At 37.9% G+C, this 17684-nt stretch overlaps 1 protein-coding gene across 1 annotated transcript in view; it reads left to right on the top strand.

Annotated features, from left to right (window-relative positions):
- Positions 1-17221, top strand: part of ZFAND4 (zinc finger AN1-type containing 4) — a 71876-nt gene extending 54655 nt beyond the window's left edge. Inside the window, exons 6-9 of the mRNA XM_057505802.1 lie at positions 7327-8499; positions 9006-9060; positions 12582-12699; positions 13698-17221. Of these exons, the coding sequence (XP_057361785.1) occupies positions 7327-8499; positions 9006-9060; positions 12582-12699; positions 13698-13833 (1482 nt within the window). The 3' untranslated portion in view covers positions 13834-17221. The remainder of the gene's footprint in view (positions 1-7326; positions 8500-9005; positions 9061-12581; positions 12700-13697) is intronic.
- Positions 17222-17684: the final 463 nt, after the last annotated feature.

The raw sequence follows: 17684 nt of genomic DNA, 5'->3' as shown, positions 1-17684 counted from the left end.
TAGGGGTGCATACTTCTTTTTCAAACTGGGGTCCAGCATATTTAGGGTAAATTCCTGAGAGTGGAATTCGTGGGTCAAATGATATTTCTATTCCGAATTTTTGGAGGAACCTCCATACTGCTTTCCACAATGGTTGAACTAATTTACATTCCCACCACCAGGGTAAGAGGCTTCCCCTTTATCCACATCCTTGCCAACATTTGTTGTTGTTTGACTTTTGGATGGTGGCCATCCTTACTGGTGTGAGGTGATATCTCATTGTGGTTTTAATTTGCATTTCTCTGATGATTAGCAATGTGTAACATCTTTTCATGTGTGTGTCTGCCATCTGAATTTCTTCTTTGGAGAACTGTCTATTCATATCCTCTGCCCATTTTTTAACTGAATTATTTGCTGTTTGTTTGTTCACAGTGCATGAGCTCTCTATATATTTTAGATGTCAATCCTTTATTCGATCTGTCATTTATGAATATATTCTCCCATGCTGTTTCATGCCTTTTTGTTCTATTGATGGTGTTCTTTGCTTTGCAGAAGATTTTCAGCTTGATATAGTCCCACTTGTTCACTCTTGCTTTTGTTTCCCTTGCCCAGGGAGATATATTCATGAACAAGTGGCTCATGTTTATGTCCAAGAGATTTTTACCTATGTTTTTTCCTAAGAATTTTATGGTTTCATGACTTTCATTCAGGTCCTTGATCCATTTCGAGTTTACTTTATGTATGGGGTTAGACAATGATCCAGTTTCATTCTCTTACATGTAGCTGTCCAGTTTTGCCAACACCAGCTGTTGAAGAGGCTTTCATTTCCGCATTGTATATCCATGGCTCTATTATCATATATTAATCAAACATACATATTTGGTTTAATATCTGGACTTTCTATTTTGTTCCACTGGTATGTATATCTGTTCTTGTGCGAATACCAAATTGTCCTGATTACTGTGGCTTTGTAGTAGAATTTGGAGTTAGGAAGTGAGATCCCCCCTGCTTTATTCCTCCTTTTCAGGATTGCTTTGGCTATTCAGGGTCTTTTCTGGCTCCACATGTATTTTAGAACTATTTGTTCCAGTTAATTGAAGAATGCTGTTGGTATTTTCATAGGGATTGCATTGAATCTGTAGATTGCCTTAGGCAGGTTGGACATTTTGACAATATTCATTCTTCCTAGCCAAGAGCATGGGATGAGTTTCCATTTGTTAGTGTCTCTTTAATTTCTCTTAAGAGTGTCTTGTAGTTTTCAGGGTATAGGTCTTTCACTTCCTTGGTTAGGTTTATTCCTAGGTATTTTATTCTTTTTGATGCTATTGTGAATGGAATTGTTTTCCTGATTTCTCTTTCTATTAGTTCATTGTTAATGTATGAAAAAGCAACAGATTTCTGTGTATTAATTTTGTATACTGTAACTTTGCTGAATTCTGATATTAGTTCTAGTAGTTTTGGAGTGGAGTCTTTAGGGTTTTTTATGTCCAGTATCATATCATCTGCAAATGGTGACAGTTTGACTTCTTCTTTACCAATCTGGATGCCTTGTATTTCTGTATATATTTTTTCTAATTGCCGTGGCTAGGACCTCCAGTACCACGTTGAATAACAGTGGGGAGAGTGGGCATCCCTGTCTTGTTCCCGATCTCAGAGGAAAAGCTTTCAGCCTCTCGCTGTTCAGTATGATGTTAGCTGTGGGTTTATCATGTATGGCCTTCATTACATTCAGTTTCTTTTCCTCTATATCCATTTTGTTGAGAGTTTTTATCATGAAATGGTGTTGAATTTTGTTGAATGCTTTTTCAGCATCTATGGAGATGATCATGAGGTTTTTGTCCTTCTTTTTGTTGATGTGATGGATGATGTTGATGGATTTTCAAATGTTGGACCATCCTTGTATCCCTGCATTGGATCCCACGTGGTCATGTTGTATCATCCCTTTGATGTGTATTTGAATTTGGTTTGCTAATATTTTGTTGAGTGTTTTTGCATCTATGTTCAACAGGGATATTGGTCTGTAATTTTCCTTTTTCATGGCATCTTTGGCTGGTTTTTATATTAGAGTGATTCTGGCTTCATAGAATGAGTTTGGGAGTATTCCCTCCTCTTCTATTTTTTGGAAAACTTTAAGGAGTATGGATATTATATCTTCTCTATTTTCTGATAAAATTCAGTGATGAATCCATCTGGCCCATGGGTTTTGTTCTTGGGTAGTTTTTTGATTACCGATCCAATTTTGTTGCTGCTAATTGGTCTGTTTAGATTTTCTGTTTCTTCCTTGGTTGGTCTTGGAAGGTTGTGTTTTTCTAGGAAGTTGTCCATTTCTTCAAGGTTTTCCAGCTTGTTAGCATATAGGTTTTTGTAGTATTCTCTAATAATTCTTTGTATTTCTGTGTGGGTCCATCGTGATTTTTCCTTTCTCATTTATGATTCTGTTTATGTGTGTAGATTCTCTTTTTCTCTTAATAAGTCTGTCTAGGTATTTGTCTGTTTTCTTTATTTTCTCAAAGAACCAGCTCTTGGTTTCATTGATTTTTTCTATTGTTTTTTTCTTCTCAATTTTATTTATTTCTTCTCTGATTATTATGTCCCTCCTTCTCCTGACTTTGGGCCTCATTTGTTCTTCTTTTTCCTATTTCATTAATTGTGAATTTAGACTATTCATTTGGGATTATTCTTCCTTCTTTAAACAGGCCTTGATTGCTATATACTTTCCTCTTAAAACTGCCTTCACTGCATCTCACAGTGGTTGGGGCATTGTGCTGCTGTTTTTGTCATTTGTTTCCAAATATTCCTTGATGTCTGTTTTAATTTGGTCATTGATCCATTAATTATTTAGGAGCATGTTGTTTAGCCTCCATGTGTTTGTGTGCCTTTTTGTTTTCTTTTTAAAATTTCTTTCTAGTTTTATACCTGTGTGATCTGAGAGTTGGTTGGTAGAATTTCAATATTTTGGAACTTACTGAGGCTCTTTTTTTGGCCTATTATGTGGTCTATTCTGGAAAATTTTCCATTTGCACTTGAGATAAATGTGTATTCTGCTGCTTTTGGGTGTAGAGTTCTGTAGATGTCTGTTAAGTCCATCTGTTCTAGTTTGTTCTCCAGTGCTTCTGTGTCCTTACTATTTTCTGTCTGGTTGATGTGTCCTCTGGAATGAGTGGTGTGTTGAAGTCCCCTAAAATGAATGCATTGCATTCTATTTCCTCCTTTAATTCTGTTAGTATTTGTTTCACATATGTCAGTGCTCCTGTGTTAGGTACATATATATTTATAATGGTTATATCCTCTTGTTGGACTGACCCCTTTATCATTATGTAATGTCCTTCTTTATCTCTTGTTACTTTCTTTGTTTTGAAATCTGTTTTGTCTGATACACGTACTGCTTTTTTATCCCTATGGTTTGCATGAAATATCTTTTTCTATCCCTTCACTTTTAGTCTGCATATGTCTTTGTGTTTGAGGTTAGTCTCTTGTAAGCAGCATATAGATGTGTCTTGCTTTTTCATCCATTATATTACTCTGTGTCTTTTGATTGGTGCATTCAGTCCATTTACATTTAAGGTGATTGTCAATAGATATGTACTTATCACCATTGTAGTATTTGCATTTGTGTTTACCAAAGGTTCAAGGGAATCTTCTTTGCTATCTAACCATCTAATTTTAACTCCCTTATTACACTACTATAAACACAGTCTGATGATTCTTTATTTCTCTCCCTTCTTATTTTTCCTCCTCCACTCTTTATATGTTAAGTGTTTTATTCTGTACTCTTTTGTGTTTCCTTTGACTGCTTTTATGGATAGTTGATTTTATTTTTTTGCCTTTAGTTAATATTTGGTTTGTCTGCTTTATTTGCTCTGATTTCTCTGGTGACATCTATTTAGCCTTAGGAATACTTCCATCTAGAGCAGTCCCTTTAAAATACCCTGTTGAGGTGGTTTGTGGGCAGCAAATTCCCTCAACTTTTTCTTATCTTGCAAGTGTTTAATCCCTCCTTCAGTTTTAAAATGATAATCATGCTGGATACAGTAATCTTGGTTCAACACCCTTCTGTTTCATTGCATTAAATATATCATGCCATTATCTTTTTGCCTGTAAGGTTTCTGTTGAGATGTCTGATGATAGCCTGATGGGTTTTCCTTTGTCGGTGATCTTTCTTCTCTCTCTGGTAACCTTTAATACCCTGTCCTTGTCTTTGATCTTTGACATTTTCATTAATATATGTCTTGGTGTTGTCCTCCTTGGGTTCCTGTTATTGGGAGATCTATGGGCTTCCATGTTCTGAGAGACTATTTCCTTCCCCAGCTTGGGGAACTTTTCAGCAATTATTTCTTCAAAGGCACTTTCTATCCCTTTTTCTCTCTCTTCTTCTTCTGGTACCCCTATTATGTGAATATTGTTCTGTTTGGATTGGCCACACAGTTCTCTTAATATTCTTTCATTCCTAGAGATCCTTTTATATCTCTCTCCCTCAGCTGCTGTGTATTCCTGTTCTCTGATTTCTGTTCCATTAACAGTCTCTTGTACCTCATCCAGTCTGCTGTTAAGTCCTTCTGTTGATTGTTTCATTTCTTATATCTCCCTCTGGACTTCATCCCTTAGCTCTTGCAAATTTCTCTTCAGGTCCATCATCATGGTTATGACCTTTATTTTGAATTCTTTTTTAGGAAGATTGGTTATATCTCTCTCGCCCGGCCCTCTCTCTGGGGTTGTTTGAGTGATTTTTGACCGGACCAGGTTCTTCTGCCTTTTAATGGCAATAGAAGTGATCACCAGCTGGTGGTGCATGTGTCAGCTGGGAGAACAAAGTCTCTTCTGGCTTGCTGGTCACCTTGTCCTTCTCTGCTGCCTGTGCCAGTTACCCACACTCTGGGATCAGTCTCTGGGTTAATCCCCTGAGCTGCCATGGGTGGGCAGCCCTTGGGATAACATAGAGCACTGTGGAGGGGTTGCCATAGTGGCAGGTGTGTTCTCCTGTGAGAACAGTGCCCCTTCATGCCTTCCAGACTTCACGTCAGCTTCCTCTGCCTGTCCCTGTCAGCTGCGTGCTGGCAGCAGCCTCTGGGTCTGGCCTGGTTTGCTGCATGCTAGAAGACTCTGTGTGGCTGCTGTGGGTGGAGCTGGTCTGCAACAGTGGTGAGTCCACCAGTTTGCTTGCAATGCCAGTGGGGGAAAGGTATGGCCGGCTGTTAATCACCGTGAGAGGCTTCAGAGCTGCATTGCCATCCAGTGGGTTAGGGCGCCTGAAGTTCCTTAAAATCCCCAGCCTGCTGGGCTCAGTGTGCCAGGACGATTTTGTCCCCCTGTTAAGCCCTTGTCCCTTTAAACTTTTAAATTGCCCACTTTTCTTTGGTCCCACTGGGAGCCGGCTGTGGGGACCCACTTCCAGTCTCAGTCTCTGATTTTACTTTTCCATTTCTCTAATCTCTAGTACACCGTGCAATGTGCATCTGTGCTCCTGGTGCAGATTACTAGAGCTGATAATTAGCAGTCCTGTGCTTCCACTCCCTCCCTACTCTGATTCCTTTCCTCCTGCCATTGCACTGGGGTAGGGAGAGTGCTAGGCTCCTGCCTGGTCACAGCTTTGTATCTTACCCTTTTCATGAGATTCTGACTTCTTGCAGATGTAGATGTAGCCTGGCTTTTGTACTGTATCTTCTGGTCTCTCTTTTAGGAATCATTGTACATGCTGTTTTTCAAAAATACATATGGTTTTGGAAGGAGATTTCTGCCACCCTACTCACGCCACCATCTTGAGCTCCTCTCACACCACTCTTTTTCTTCATGTCTTCTTTCCAATCCTTCCATCCTCCCTCCCTCCCTCCCTCCATCCCTGCCTTCCTTCCTTCCTCTCTCTCACTGCACACCCTTGTCTTTCACCACAGGTAGAAGCTGTGCAGAGTCCCCTAGATTTTGTATTTGGGTATTTTCCTATTTAAGGTAACTTGAAGTTAATTTTATCTATTACCTGGTTTAATGAAATTATGAATTATGGGTGATTTTGTTATATTGTTCATCTGTATGATTGTTTAGAGGATGCATGAGGGAAATTCATATTTAGGCATCAACCATTAACCTCTAAGCCCAGAAGTCATCATCTTCATTTTTGAAAAATAGTTTATTTTTGCTGAGTATAGAATTGCAGAGTAGCAAGACAAGACCCTAGGCTAAAAGCAACTACAGGAGCTTAGGTATCTTTCCAAGATTCTTCTTTCTTTGAATGTTTAGCTCCTTTAGTTTGTGCCTCAACTGATATCCACTGAATTATCTTTCTTATAAGTTGGGAGTATGGTATGTCATCAGGTATTTCATTGTGTCCTGATGCGCATATCAGCTCATATCTTAAAGATAAGAGCTAAGACTCCATATATTTAATTTGCAACTTTATCCATAACATCAGGAATTGTTATGACACTTTTATTATAACCTACTGTATTGGTGACCCCTAAACCACTGCAGATTTGATGATTAGCTTAGGAACACTCATAGGAGTATTATATAGGTGTATTCATGGCTAAGATTTATTGCAGCAAAGGGGTACAAAACAAAAGCAACAAAGGGAAAAGACGTATGGGGTAAAGTCCAGAGGAAACCAGACACAAGCTTCCCAGAGTCCTATACCAGTTGTGTCTCATAGGACATGCTTAATTTCTTTTAATGAGTTGTGTCAGCACTTGCAAAGTGATGTCTACCATGGAAGCTCATTTCAGAATCTCTGCTCAGGGGTTTTATTGGGGGCTGCTCATGTAGGCACCCTCTACTTAGCATGTACCAAAATTCTAGACTCCCAAAAGGAAAGTTAATGTCAGTGTAAACCTACTGTTTGCACAAACAGGTTAGCACAATGAAGACAGTCTTATTGGTCAGGTTGATGGGAGTCATCCTGAAATACAAGTTCCCAGAAGCCACCCAAGGGCAACCTTGCAAGCAGGCCTTTTCACAGATAGCACTTTAGGCTTGTAAACTCTTTTCTGCAATATCTACCTAGGCAAACACCATCTTACTAGGAAAAGTTGTTGGATATCTAAAGTAGGTCAGCAATGTTATATCCAATATTATCAGTGGGTTTACTTCTCAGCAAAACTCTGACAGATAATCAGAAATGAGGAAAATCAGTGAAGTAAATTACTTTAATGTTCTCATAAAATTTACTTAATGAAGGAAAATAGCAAAATTCTTCTTAATCATAAGCTTAAGCTTTCAATATTTTTAAACATTTTAAATTGAGGTAACCAAAATGCCAATATGTTAAAGGAAAATAACAGTTTCTTCCTTCATTAATTTTTGTTAATGGGCCAAGAAAATTACTGTAGCAGGAATTATATATTCACTCTTTTCTTTTAGCCTAAGAAAGCTGTCAAGGTAAAACCTCATCCACCTATAGCTCCTCGACCTTCTAGTAGTTCCACGGCAGCTGCTCACCACAGATTGTCAAGGGTTCTCCCCAACATTGGGCAGCCTTGTTTGCCTTCTCCTGGGGATGCTTATCTACATGAAATATCCAGCGGTGCAATTTCAAGTTTGGCAGCTCTGCCCCCTGCTGATGGACCCACGTCATCTATAGCTAGCGGTTTTCCTAAGGAAGATGACTGGGAGAGTAACCCACTGTCTCATTCCAATAGCAGCATCAAACTACGACCTCGGATACCCCATACGGAGTTGGAAAGTGACAAAGAGCTTGTTGATCCTCTTCTCCACCTTGGATCATCCTTGCCTAGGCAGACAAAACACTTTTCAGGAAATTTGGTATCTAATAATGAGAATGACACTGTTTTATCTCCGACTTTAGAAGAGTGTGTAACTGAAGAATCACTTCTACCTGAAGTAGGTTCTTTTGCTTCGTTTACAGAAGGAAATGGTGATGAACAGAGCAGTGTCTTAGAAGGCACTTGGAAGGGAAATCCAGAGTTCTTACTCACAAATGGTGATAAAGGGTTGAAAGCTACAGAGGAGCATCTTAAACATGTTGCAAGAAAGTTAAGTGGTGAATCAGTAGAGACTACAGTTCTCAACCACAATGACTTAAGTCCTCACAAAAAAAGATTCTTGTCACCTCTTTGCTATTCTACACCAATGTCACTACATAATTCTGTGGTGAAACCACAGAGACCACCCAAATGTTTTGCGTCTGAGAACCTCCAGTCTTCTACTTCACAAAAAGTCCTTCAGTCATTGGATGTTCGAAATAAAACTGATTCTTCTTTCTCAAGGTCTACTCGCTTTCAAGCTGTTAAAGTTGATTCCCCTGGGAAAAGATCTGATATTATTTCTAAAGTTGAGGCTAGGGATATCACAGATATGGCTAACAAGGCTTCTAAAGAGCCTGTTGATTGTATAAATAATACAGGTTCTCTTGCTTTGCTGGCCCAGAGTGCAAGTAGGGACAGTTTACAGAGCACACGTGGGGCAGGCAGGCTTCAGACCTCTGGAATTGGGCTGTCTGCAAACCTCCAGCATTTTCAGGAAGAAAGCTTCAGGAAAAGTTCTCCCCAGTTAGAACCTACAGAATTTTTTTCAGTAAGTATTTGCCTTTCAATATGTTCAACTAGTTATCCTTGTAGTGATTCAACATATTTAAGGTTTGGCTTTTGTTTACATACTTAAGGAGGCATAAGGTTGAATTCTTTTCCTAAGTTTCTCTTAAAATGTTTATCCAGTTTGTAGAAATCTTTTTGACAGTTGAATTTTAAGTAATATTTTAACCCTGTATTGAAAACTGTAATTTGAAAATAATTTCGTGTAAATAATTTATTACAGGTTTTCAAATGATATTTTTATTAGTGTTTTCTTTAAATAAATTTTATTTGAACCATCAAATATTATTTAAAGATAAATAATAAGTACAATATTACTGGAAGTGAGAATCAGGTTCCATGTTAATTTAATTAAAAATTAGAGTAAGTAGTTAAAAATGAAAGCTCAACAGCATTTTTTGTAATAAAATACAAGTATTTCATGTTTGGTGACTTTTCTTCTGTTCTCCATTAACTCACCTCTATAAATGTTTTGTGTTTTAATTGTAGTCTACTCGTGGTATTGGAATGAATGGAAATAATACAGCAGCAGGGAAAAGAATAGGTAAGCCACAGACGATTTTGAAAACAATAGAAGGCTAATAATCACCTCATCCATACTGCTGACCTTTCAAAGAGAAATAAGAATTCTCTGTAGTGTGTACAGAGTATGCTCTGCCTAAACTTTGTTCCACTTAAGGAAATGATTATGAAAATTCACTGTAGGACATATTTAAAGTATAAAACAAAAATTTTAATGGAGATCTCTGCTATTGAGGAAGAGATACGGTCTATGTGAAAAGACAAGATAAATGAAGAATTAACATGTAGTTCTCAACCCTCCTAGACACTGGCCACTCTAGAGCCACATTGGGGGGCTGGGAGGGTTTTGAGGATGCACCTAAGAAAGGTATTTGCTAACATCACAATACTATCAAGGGTGGTAGTAAGAGCTCCTTTTGATGAATTGGTTATTTCTGGATGAAAGAAAAGGACAATCACTAGCACTAGCATTTTCTAAAGCATAGTAGCAAAAATGCCTATAACATTAGCACTTAACAGTAACCCCTTAAACGTGCACTGACCAGTGCTTATTTCCAAGGAAGCCATTACTATCATCATCTTTTGTGTTTTAATGCTCAGACTAGAGGGGGGAAACTCATTACCAAAGATGTACCACTCTTGTAGCCCCAAGGTTCCAAAGGATACTTTATGTATTATGGTTGTCATGGGAGTTTTGTTTTTAAAGAGATACCTAAGGTTTGCACTCCACTACTGTGTGAGGCCCAAGGTTCCAAAGTCTTAATACATCGACTTTTTTTCAAATTTTTTATTGTGGTAAAATACAGATAACATAAAATTTACCATATTAACCATTTTAAAGTATACAATTCAGTAGCATTAAATACATTTCACATTTTTGGGCAACCATCATCGACCATCCATCTCCAGACCTCTTTTCATCTTGAAAAACTGAAACTCTTGTACCTTTAGACTAACTCCTCATTCTGTCATTCCCTCCTTTCCCTAACCCCTGGCAACCACCATTCTATGTTCTGTTAGTTTTAACTACTCTAAATACTATAGTATTCGTCTTTTGTGTCTGACTGACTTCATTTAGTAAATGCCCTCGGGGTTCATCTGTGTTGTAGCATGGCTCAGTGTTTCCATACTTAAGACTGACTAATATTCCATGGTATGTAGAGACCACATTTTGCTTTGCTTATCCATGCACCATTGGATGGAAACTTGTGTTGCTTCCACATTTTAGCTTTTGAGAATAATGCTGCTATGAACATGAGTATTCAACTACACCTTTGACACCCTGCTTTCAATTCTTTTGAAACTATTGTGCATCAAAAGACGCTATCAACCAGAGTAAAAAGGCAACCTGAGGAATGGGAGAAAATACTTGCAAATGATGTATCTGATAAGGGATTGACATCTTGACTGAAAAACTGGCTTCTTCCTTATTCACATGTTCAATACACATTGAAAGAAGGCTTCAGAGAGGAGTTGATTATTGATGATATCTTCGTACAGGATAAGTAGAGTCTTACTTGGTGACAAGGTGGAGTAGAACATTTTAGAAGAGACAGCACATGTGAATGGCTCTGGTGCATCATTCAGAGTGGGTATGATGTGGTAAATGACAGAACTTGACTCTGGAAAGTTAGAAAGGTATCATTTTGGACACAAATGACTTTGAATGCCAGTCAAAGGAATTTGAATTTTTCCTGTTGGTAGTAGGGAACCTATCAGTGATAGTTCATTGCCTAGAATAAATAACTGACAAGTGGTTTTCTCTGGTGGGCAGAGGGATACATTCTCCTAGGAGAGGACAGCATTATGTCTCTGTGCCACCTCATTCCTGTCCCTACTGTGTTCTCTGTCTCACACATTCACAGGAGTTACTGAAGGAAAAAACATTCAGGAAACATTGAGTTAAGCAACTCCAAAGAAAGAAGAAAATGAAAATATAACTACACCAAACTAAATTATCATCAACAGATTTTCCTACTGTTGTTTAAAGAAGACTATCCTAAGCCTGATTTCAAAGATAATTGCAATTAGATGAGCTTCCACAGGGAATCTGGTAGTATATGCCTTTCTTATGTGTCCTATGTAAATGCTTCTCTTTATTTTTAAGAAGCAGAAAGTACCCCATCACCTTTGTGAAATGTTCTTGATAACTGTAAGTGCCCTTGAAGAAGATAACTGTGTATCTGGCAGCTAAACCTCCCTGCAAATCCTTCAAGGGTTCAAAACATTGGAATTACAATTAATTGGTGCTGAGTCTTTTGCCAAAACCCAGATTGGGTGCTAGGTATACAATCCCAGCAAAATTAAGTCTGCCTTATTACCAGTCTAAAATATGTTCCCAGATCTTGCCCCAAACTAGAAAAAATTTGAAACAACCAACTGAATGGCCCCTAATGCTGCCCAGGCACCAACTCAACAAGTGCCTTCATCTCCAAGTGTGCTTAGCGTTATCAGTGACATTCCATAAAAGTGATGAGATACTTGTTTCCAGTCCAGAGACTTATACCTGCCAGATAAACAGTAAGTCCAGGCCTCCCAAACTTTTCCAGTAGTGGAGAATAGGTACTTGTACCACTGACACTCTACCATTTTTCTTCTCATTCCTTCCCTGTGTTTTGTTTTCTTTCATTGCCTCTTGCTTCTTGGCCTTTGAGTGCCACCAAGTACTTGCATTGTTATTGTAACAATGGACAGTGACTTGGAGCTTCTCTACTTATGAATGGGGTTTGTGGGAATTTTGCTCAGTTCTAAAATCCTTTCACTTAGTAGTTAAAGAAATAAATTTAGTTATTTCTTATAAAATAACATGTTCTCTTATTTTTAAGTTAAAAAGTCAAGTTGTTACAATAGTACCAAATTTAATAAATATTCTTGAAAAGGTATAGCACTGTGAAATTGAATAGGGCACCATGTTAGTCACTATTGATAACGTGATATTTTATATAATTATAAAATTTAAAACTTTCAGAATGATTTTTACACATGAAAACTGAGTTGATACTTAGAAACCTAGAAGAAAAAATACATGTTCTGTTATCTTAAAAAAGAAACAAATTGAATTTTTGAAAGGGTAAATAACTTGCTCATGGTTTGATTAATTGTTATGGTGTAATCATGAAAAACTAGTGTTATGATACTGATGCTCCTTCTTGGTGGGAAAGAACAAGGTGATTTTATTACATATTATGATTTTTCACAGAGGCCTCATAACTGTGATTTTGAACCAGACATTTTTCTTGGTCCTCTATCAAAGTTGGAGTACTTTATTGATTGCCCTTAGAAATCATCAGAAAAGTATTGGTGTGTATAAAAAGTATTAAAATGTAAGTCCCAGTCAGTAGAAACCTAGCACATCTCGAAAAATGTAAGTTCTACTGCATCTTCACTTGCAGATTTTGTAAGTAATTCTGGATAAAAAGTAGTCCAAATTTTTCATGGCATAGAATTTTGCAGTGACAGGAATGCATTTTGTGTTTTGCTTAATAGTATTTCACATTTAGAATTTTATGTCTGTATTAATCTAGCTGTCCTTTTTCTAAACAGGAGAAGGTACTCATCACCTCCCGCCTGTGAAAGCCCCCATTCACACAAAGAAGAAGACGACAAAGCATTGTTTCCTTTGTGGAAAGAAAACTGGACTGGCTACTAGCTACGAATGCAGGCAGGTTGGCTAGCTGGAAAAGCTGAGATGCTTTCTTTGTGGTGCCTCCGCCTGGGAACACAGTATAAGACACTCTTTAAGTTGGGTATTGATTACATCGTTAAGATGCTGTTCAGATAGCAGCCTAGAATAGAACTCCTAATTGGCTAGTGTGAAGAGCAAATTGTCGGCAGCTCATGCATTTCCAAACGCATGAGATCCTCCCCTGCCCTTTAAATTAGGAGATTGAAACCAACTGGAGAATGTACTTTCTTTTAGTTTAATGTTAGATATACATGTTTTTTGTTTGAATATGGGTTGGAAGGAACCCTCCTCTAAGATTCTGTTTCAGATTGAACAAAAAAAGGAGTAAATTTAAAGTTAATGTACTATAAATTTAAAAAATCATATGGTACACTTTTATTTCAAAACAGATAAATAATATATTTACAAAACAATGATTTTTTTCTACCTATAATTATTTTTTTCATTAGCATTGATTAATATGATTAATATGTTTCAAGATTGGTGTCTGCCCTTAAGCCGAGGCCATGGCATTAAAAATATCAGCTGTTTTTTTAGAGCATGTTCTGTTCAAATGTAAATAACTTATCTTGTTGCTAGAAATATTTTTTAAACCCTTCATGGCATAGTTAGGTTTTATATAATGTAAATTTCTTAGGAGACAATTTCTCAGAAATTGAGAGTTCTCCGAGGTTTACTAGATGTAAGAGATTGGTGGACATATTTACTACTACTTTTTGCTATTTTACTACTTCATAAATGTCTATATCCTGTTTCATTCCATAATGAATTCTTTATTATAAACTCTCCTGTTCATGGGTGGTTAACTTGTTCTTCTGGGGGATTCCTGTGCTTATTTATGAGTGCAAGGCACTGAAATTGCTAACGAGGACCAAAGGGCTCCTTTTGGACTACCTGCAGTCAGGCTCACCTCTCCTGGAGATGAGCCTCTAATAGAAACATGACTATTCACACAATCTTTTTTTGTGCTTTAGATGTGGAAACAACTTCTGTGCACCTCATCGCTATGCAGAAACTCATGGCTGCATCTATGATTACAAGAGTGCAGGGAAGAGATACTTACAGGAAGCAAATCCTGTGGTAAAAGCACCAAAACTTCCAAAAATCTAATTCTTGCTCTGTGCCTACTGTTCTGCCTGAAGAATTGTATTACAATGACAGAAGAAATACTGTTTAGACGGCATTGTTTTTGTTCGGCTCCAAAAGACTTGCCAAATGACAAAAGTATAAGATGCATAATGTTGGAGACTGAGAATGCTACTGTATTTGACATCTTTATTCTTTGGTGAATCAAAAGTTTTAAAAGTAGTTTGAAAAACTTTATAATGATTTAACTTTGTTATTGCATGTCTTGTGTTATGTTATATTTGATACTGCAATTTTACTAGACAAGTCTTCAAAAGATGTACTTTAGGAAATTAACATTAACTGTGTGACCAGCTTCCACACTGCACTGAAATGATCTGTCAAGTAATAGCTCTACTCAAATCTACCTGTTTTGTTTTGTTTTTTACTGGAGTAGGGTAAGTGAGAGTTTTAAAAAAATCCATGTAAAAATTATTGAGTTTACTAAAACAAGTTCCTTTTTATTTTAAGCTATTTTTTATAAAAAAGAGCATTTGGTTTTCTTGTGTAGTTTTAACACATATATTTCTTCCATATTCAGATTGACATTCAGATATGTATCCATTCTATAAAACACAGCATGTTAATCATAGTATATATTTCTTAAAATACTACTTTTTGAATGGTAGTTTTAAAACAGAAGCTGTCCCACTTGTTGCCATTAAATACAGAGCCCAACTTTACACTTCTTGAAAAAATGGCTACACTTAAAGTAAAATCTTACAGCTTGGTTTATTTTTCTTATATGTTGAGTGCTATTTCCAGGAGAAATTCAAATAAATGTTTATTCATTATGAGTTTGATTATTTGATTATTTACAATAATTTTTATTTTATATATACCTTCTTTATAAAATCATTTAATTAAATCAGTAATTTGTTCTACTTGGAAAAAATGACCATCAGTATAAAAGTATTATTTTAGGGCATTAAAGGTGCTCTGCTTCCCAGATATAACCTATAAAGCAGCTAAACTTTTGGGAGACCACTTGCTTCATGGGAACTTAGCCAGATCTGATCCTGAACCCTTGTAAATAACAGGCAGCAATCCAGGTAGACTCTGCAACTGTAGCCCAACCCAGGTGGGATCTGTTGGGTTACCAGAAGGTGCCATCCAGGGCTTCTTTCCCCACGCAAGGTCCAACTGGAGAGTTAGGTTACCTTTCCGCTACTTCCTGTAGGAGACTAAATACTGAATGGACAAAGATGCCTTCATTTTCCTAAAGACATCTGAAGGTGCTCCTTCTGAGCAAGAAGGAGAAATACATTTACAGAGGGAAAGGTGAGAAGTTAGTGGAGTGACACAATTAGGTGTTAATGTACCTTTTAGGGGAGCTATATAGGCTAATGAGAAATATTTTTATCTGTGTCGAGTAGTTCAGTTTTTCCCTCTTATCAAGACAGCATGTGCTTTAGACATTAAAAATAGAAGAACTCTGTTACATGGACAGGCTGCTAAAAAGTGGACCAAAACCTGTTTATTCTATAAATAAATATGAATATTAAAACCAGGGAGTTAGGAAGTAAGATTCCTAACATACTTTATGGTAGTTAGCCAACAACTGACCCTATTTTAAGGCAGGGCAGGCAAGTAGTCCTACATGATAAGTTCCCACTGCCTGAGGGTAATCACTATCTTGGAGAAGAACGGGATCAATAAATTCCTTATGTTAAGTTTATTATCATACAGAATATTTAGAGGACTGACTATCCCTGAAGACATAATGTCCCTCACTGGAGATGGACACTGTGAGGCCACATTCAAAGCTATGCTCCCTTGGCCCTTTACCCCATCCTTAAAATCCTTAAAAAACAAGAATCCTAAGCCTTTAAGCATGCCTCCTCTCTGAGGCTGCCTGCATTCCCCTTTCTTCAAGTGTGTACTTTGCCTTAAATAAAGCCCTGCTGCTAACTTACAGCATTTTGTCTCTGTGAGAGACCTTTTCCTACTGGTAAGCGTCTTTGTTACTTTGCTAGTTCATTCAATTTTCTAAACTTAAGTACTAGTCTTCTCTCTGTTCTACTTCAGACAGGTAGGGAAGGGCTATAAGATCTCTAATTAGGGCTCACAAGTTCCCGTAACCTGGGTGACTATGATATAATGAGTCATAAGAAATACATATTTGGCTATTCAGATGACCAAATTCATATTTCCCAGGTATATTTGGTCTCATCCACATTCCTGGAAATACTGCAGAGTCTTAAAGGTGAAATGGGTGTCTTGCCATGTTAATGAGAAACTTTGGACCCCAACCCAAGAGTGAGGGCTGGAGGTTGAATCAACCAATGGCCAATGATTTAGTCCATTATGCCTATGTAATGAAGCCCTCAAAAAAGAGCTTATCACTCTCTTGGATTCTGCTAATCAGTTGGAGAGAGCTTCTGTGCTTGGGGAACTGGAATGCCTCCCTGTGCCACCAAGCCAGACCCCAAGCTCCACAAGGGTAGAAACTCCATTATTTGGGACCTTGTTCTATGTATTTCTTCATCTGGCTGTTGTATCCTTTACAGTATCCTTCATTAAACTGGTAAACGTAAGTGTTTTCCTGAGTTCTGTGAACCACTAGCAAATTCATCGAAACTAAGGGGGTGGTCTTTGGAATCTCCAATCTGTAGCCCATAGGTCAGAAATACAGGTAACAAACAGCCTGGGGCTTGCAACTGGTGTCTGGAGTAGATGATGGAGGGCAGTCTTGTAGGTTGGAGCCCTTAACCTGGGGAATCGGGTGTTGTCTTGGAGCAGACGGCATCAGAATTTAGTTGAGTTCTCGACATCCTGCTGGTGTTTGACAATTGCTCAGTGTATGTGTAGGAAGCCCCCCTGCCACATTCACACGTTGGAATTGGGTCCAGGAACCTGAATGGAGTTATATTACTATTACTGCTGTGTATAATACTACTATTATTGTGTATGAAAGAACACATCGTAGTGGATGGGACTGTGGCTGTACAGTCACACTCTTTAGTAGCCTGCATGAAAATCTCCTTTCTTTGCTTTGAGGAAGTTCCCAGACATACTCTCACTCCATTCAGTGCTCTGCAGCTCCCCCAAATCCTGGGGTAGTAGGGGTTAGTTCCTGAACTGTGCAGATTCAAGCAGACAGCAGATGCCAGGTGACCCTAGTTTCAGGAGTTGGCAAGGGACTGGCCTCATGCTGAGCAGGAGTTCAGTGAGCTTTTCTTTCTTCCCTCTGTTCTTCCTTGCTCTCTACTAACTGCATGGCTGCCACCATCCACTACTACTCTTGCTTTAATGAATTCCTTCCTTATTTACACTTGCCTGGCCTGTGTGTGAATTCTTTCCTGATCAGAATCAAGAACCCTTCCCTGTCTACGTTGAGGTTGCACCTAGTGTGCAGGGAGAGAACTCCCCAGACGCAGCTGCCTGGCAGTATGTTCATGAGAATGGGCCAAGATTGTTCTCCAACCTGTCTCAGTTCTCATGTGCAGACATCCACCTGGGGATTTCCCAGCTCTGGCTGGCTTTTTGTTTTAGGCAAAGAGTGGGTATGAACCCACCTAGAGAGGTTAGCAGCTTGCACTGCTCCTTTTCTGCAGCTCATACCTTAGTAACTACCTACTGTAATACCTCTACCACTGCTAGGAGATAAGATGATTTACATAGAGGTACATTTTTAAGTAATTACATATTTTTAATGTGAATCATAGAGATATAAATAGCTTAAATTGAAAGTGAAATAAAATTGATGTAAGTTACAAGTTGACTGAAAATTGACAAGAAAGGGTACATACAACAAAATTATAAATGTAGATATGAATGGAATCTGGGAAATAGTATAATGTTCCTAAATTTTCTTTAAAAACTACATTAAACTT

This window comes from Manis pentadactyla, chromosome 8 (genome assembly GCF_030020395.1).
Source record: "Manis pentadactyla isolate mManPen7 chromosome 8, mManPen7.hap1, whole genome shotgun sequence".
Taxonomy (NCBI): Eukaryota; Metazoa; Chordata; class Mammalia; order Pholidota; family Manidae; genus Manis; species Manis pentadactyla.
Note: the sequence above shows the minus strand (reverse complement) of the source record. Positions and strands in the feature narration are given on the sequence as shown.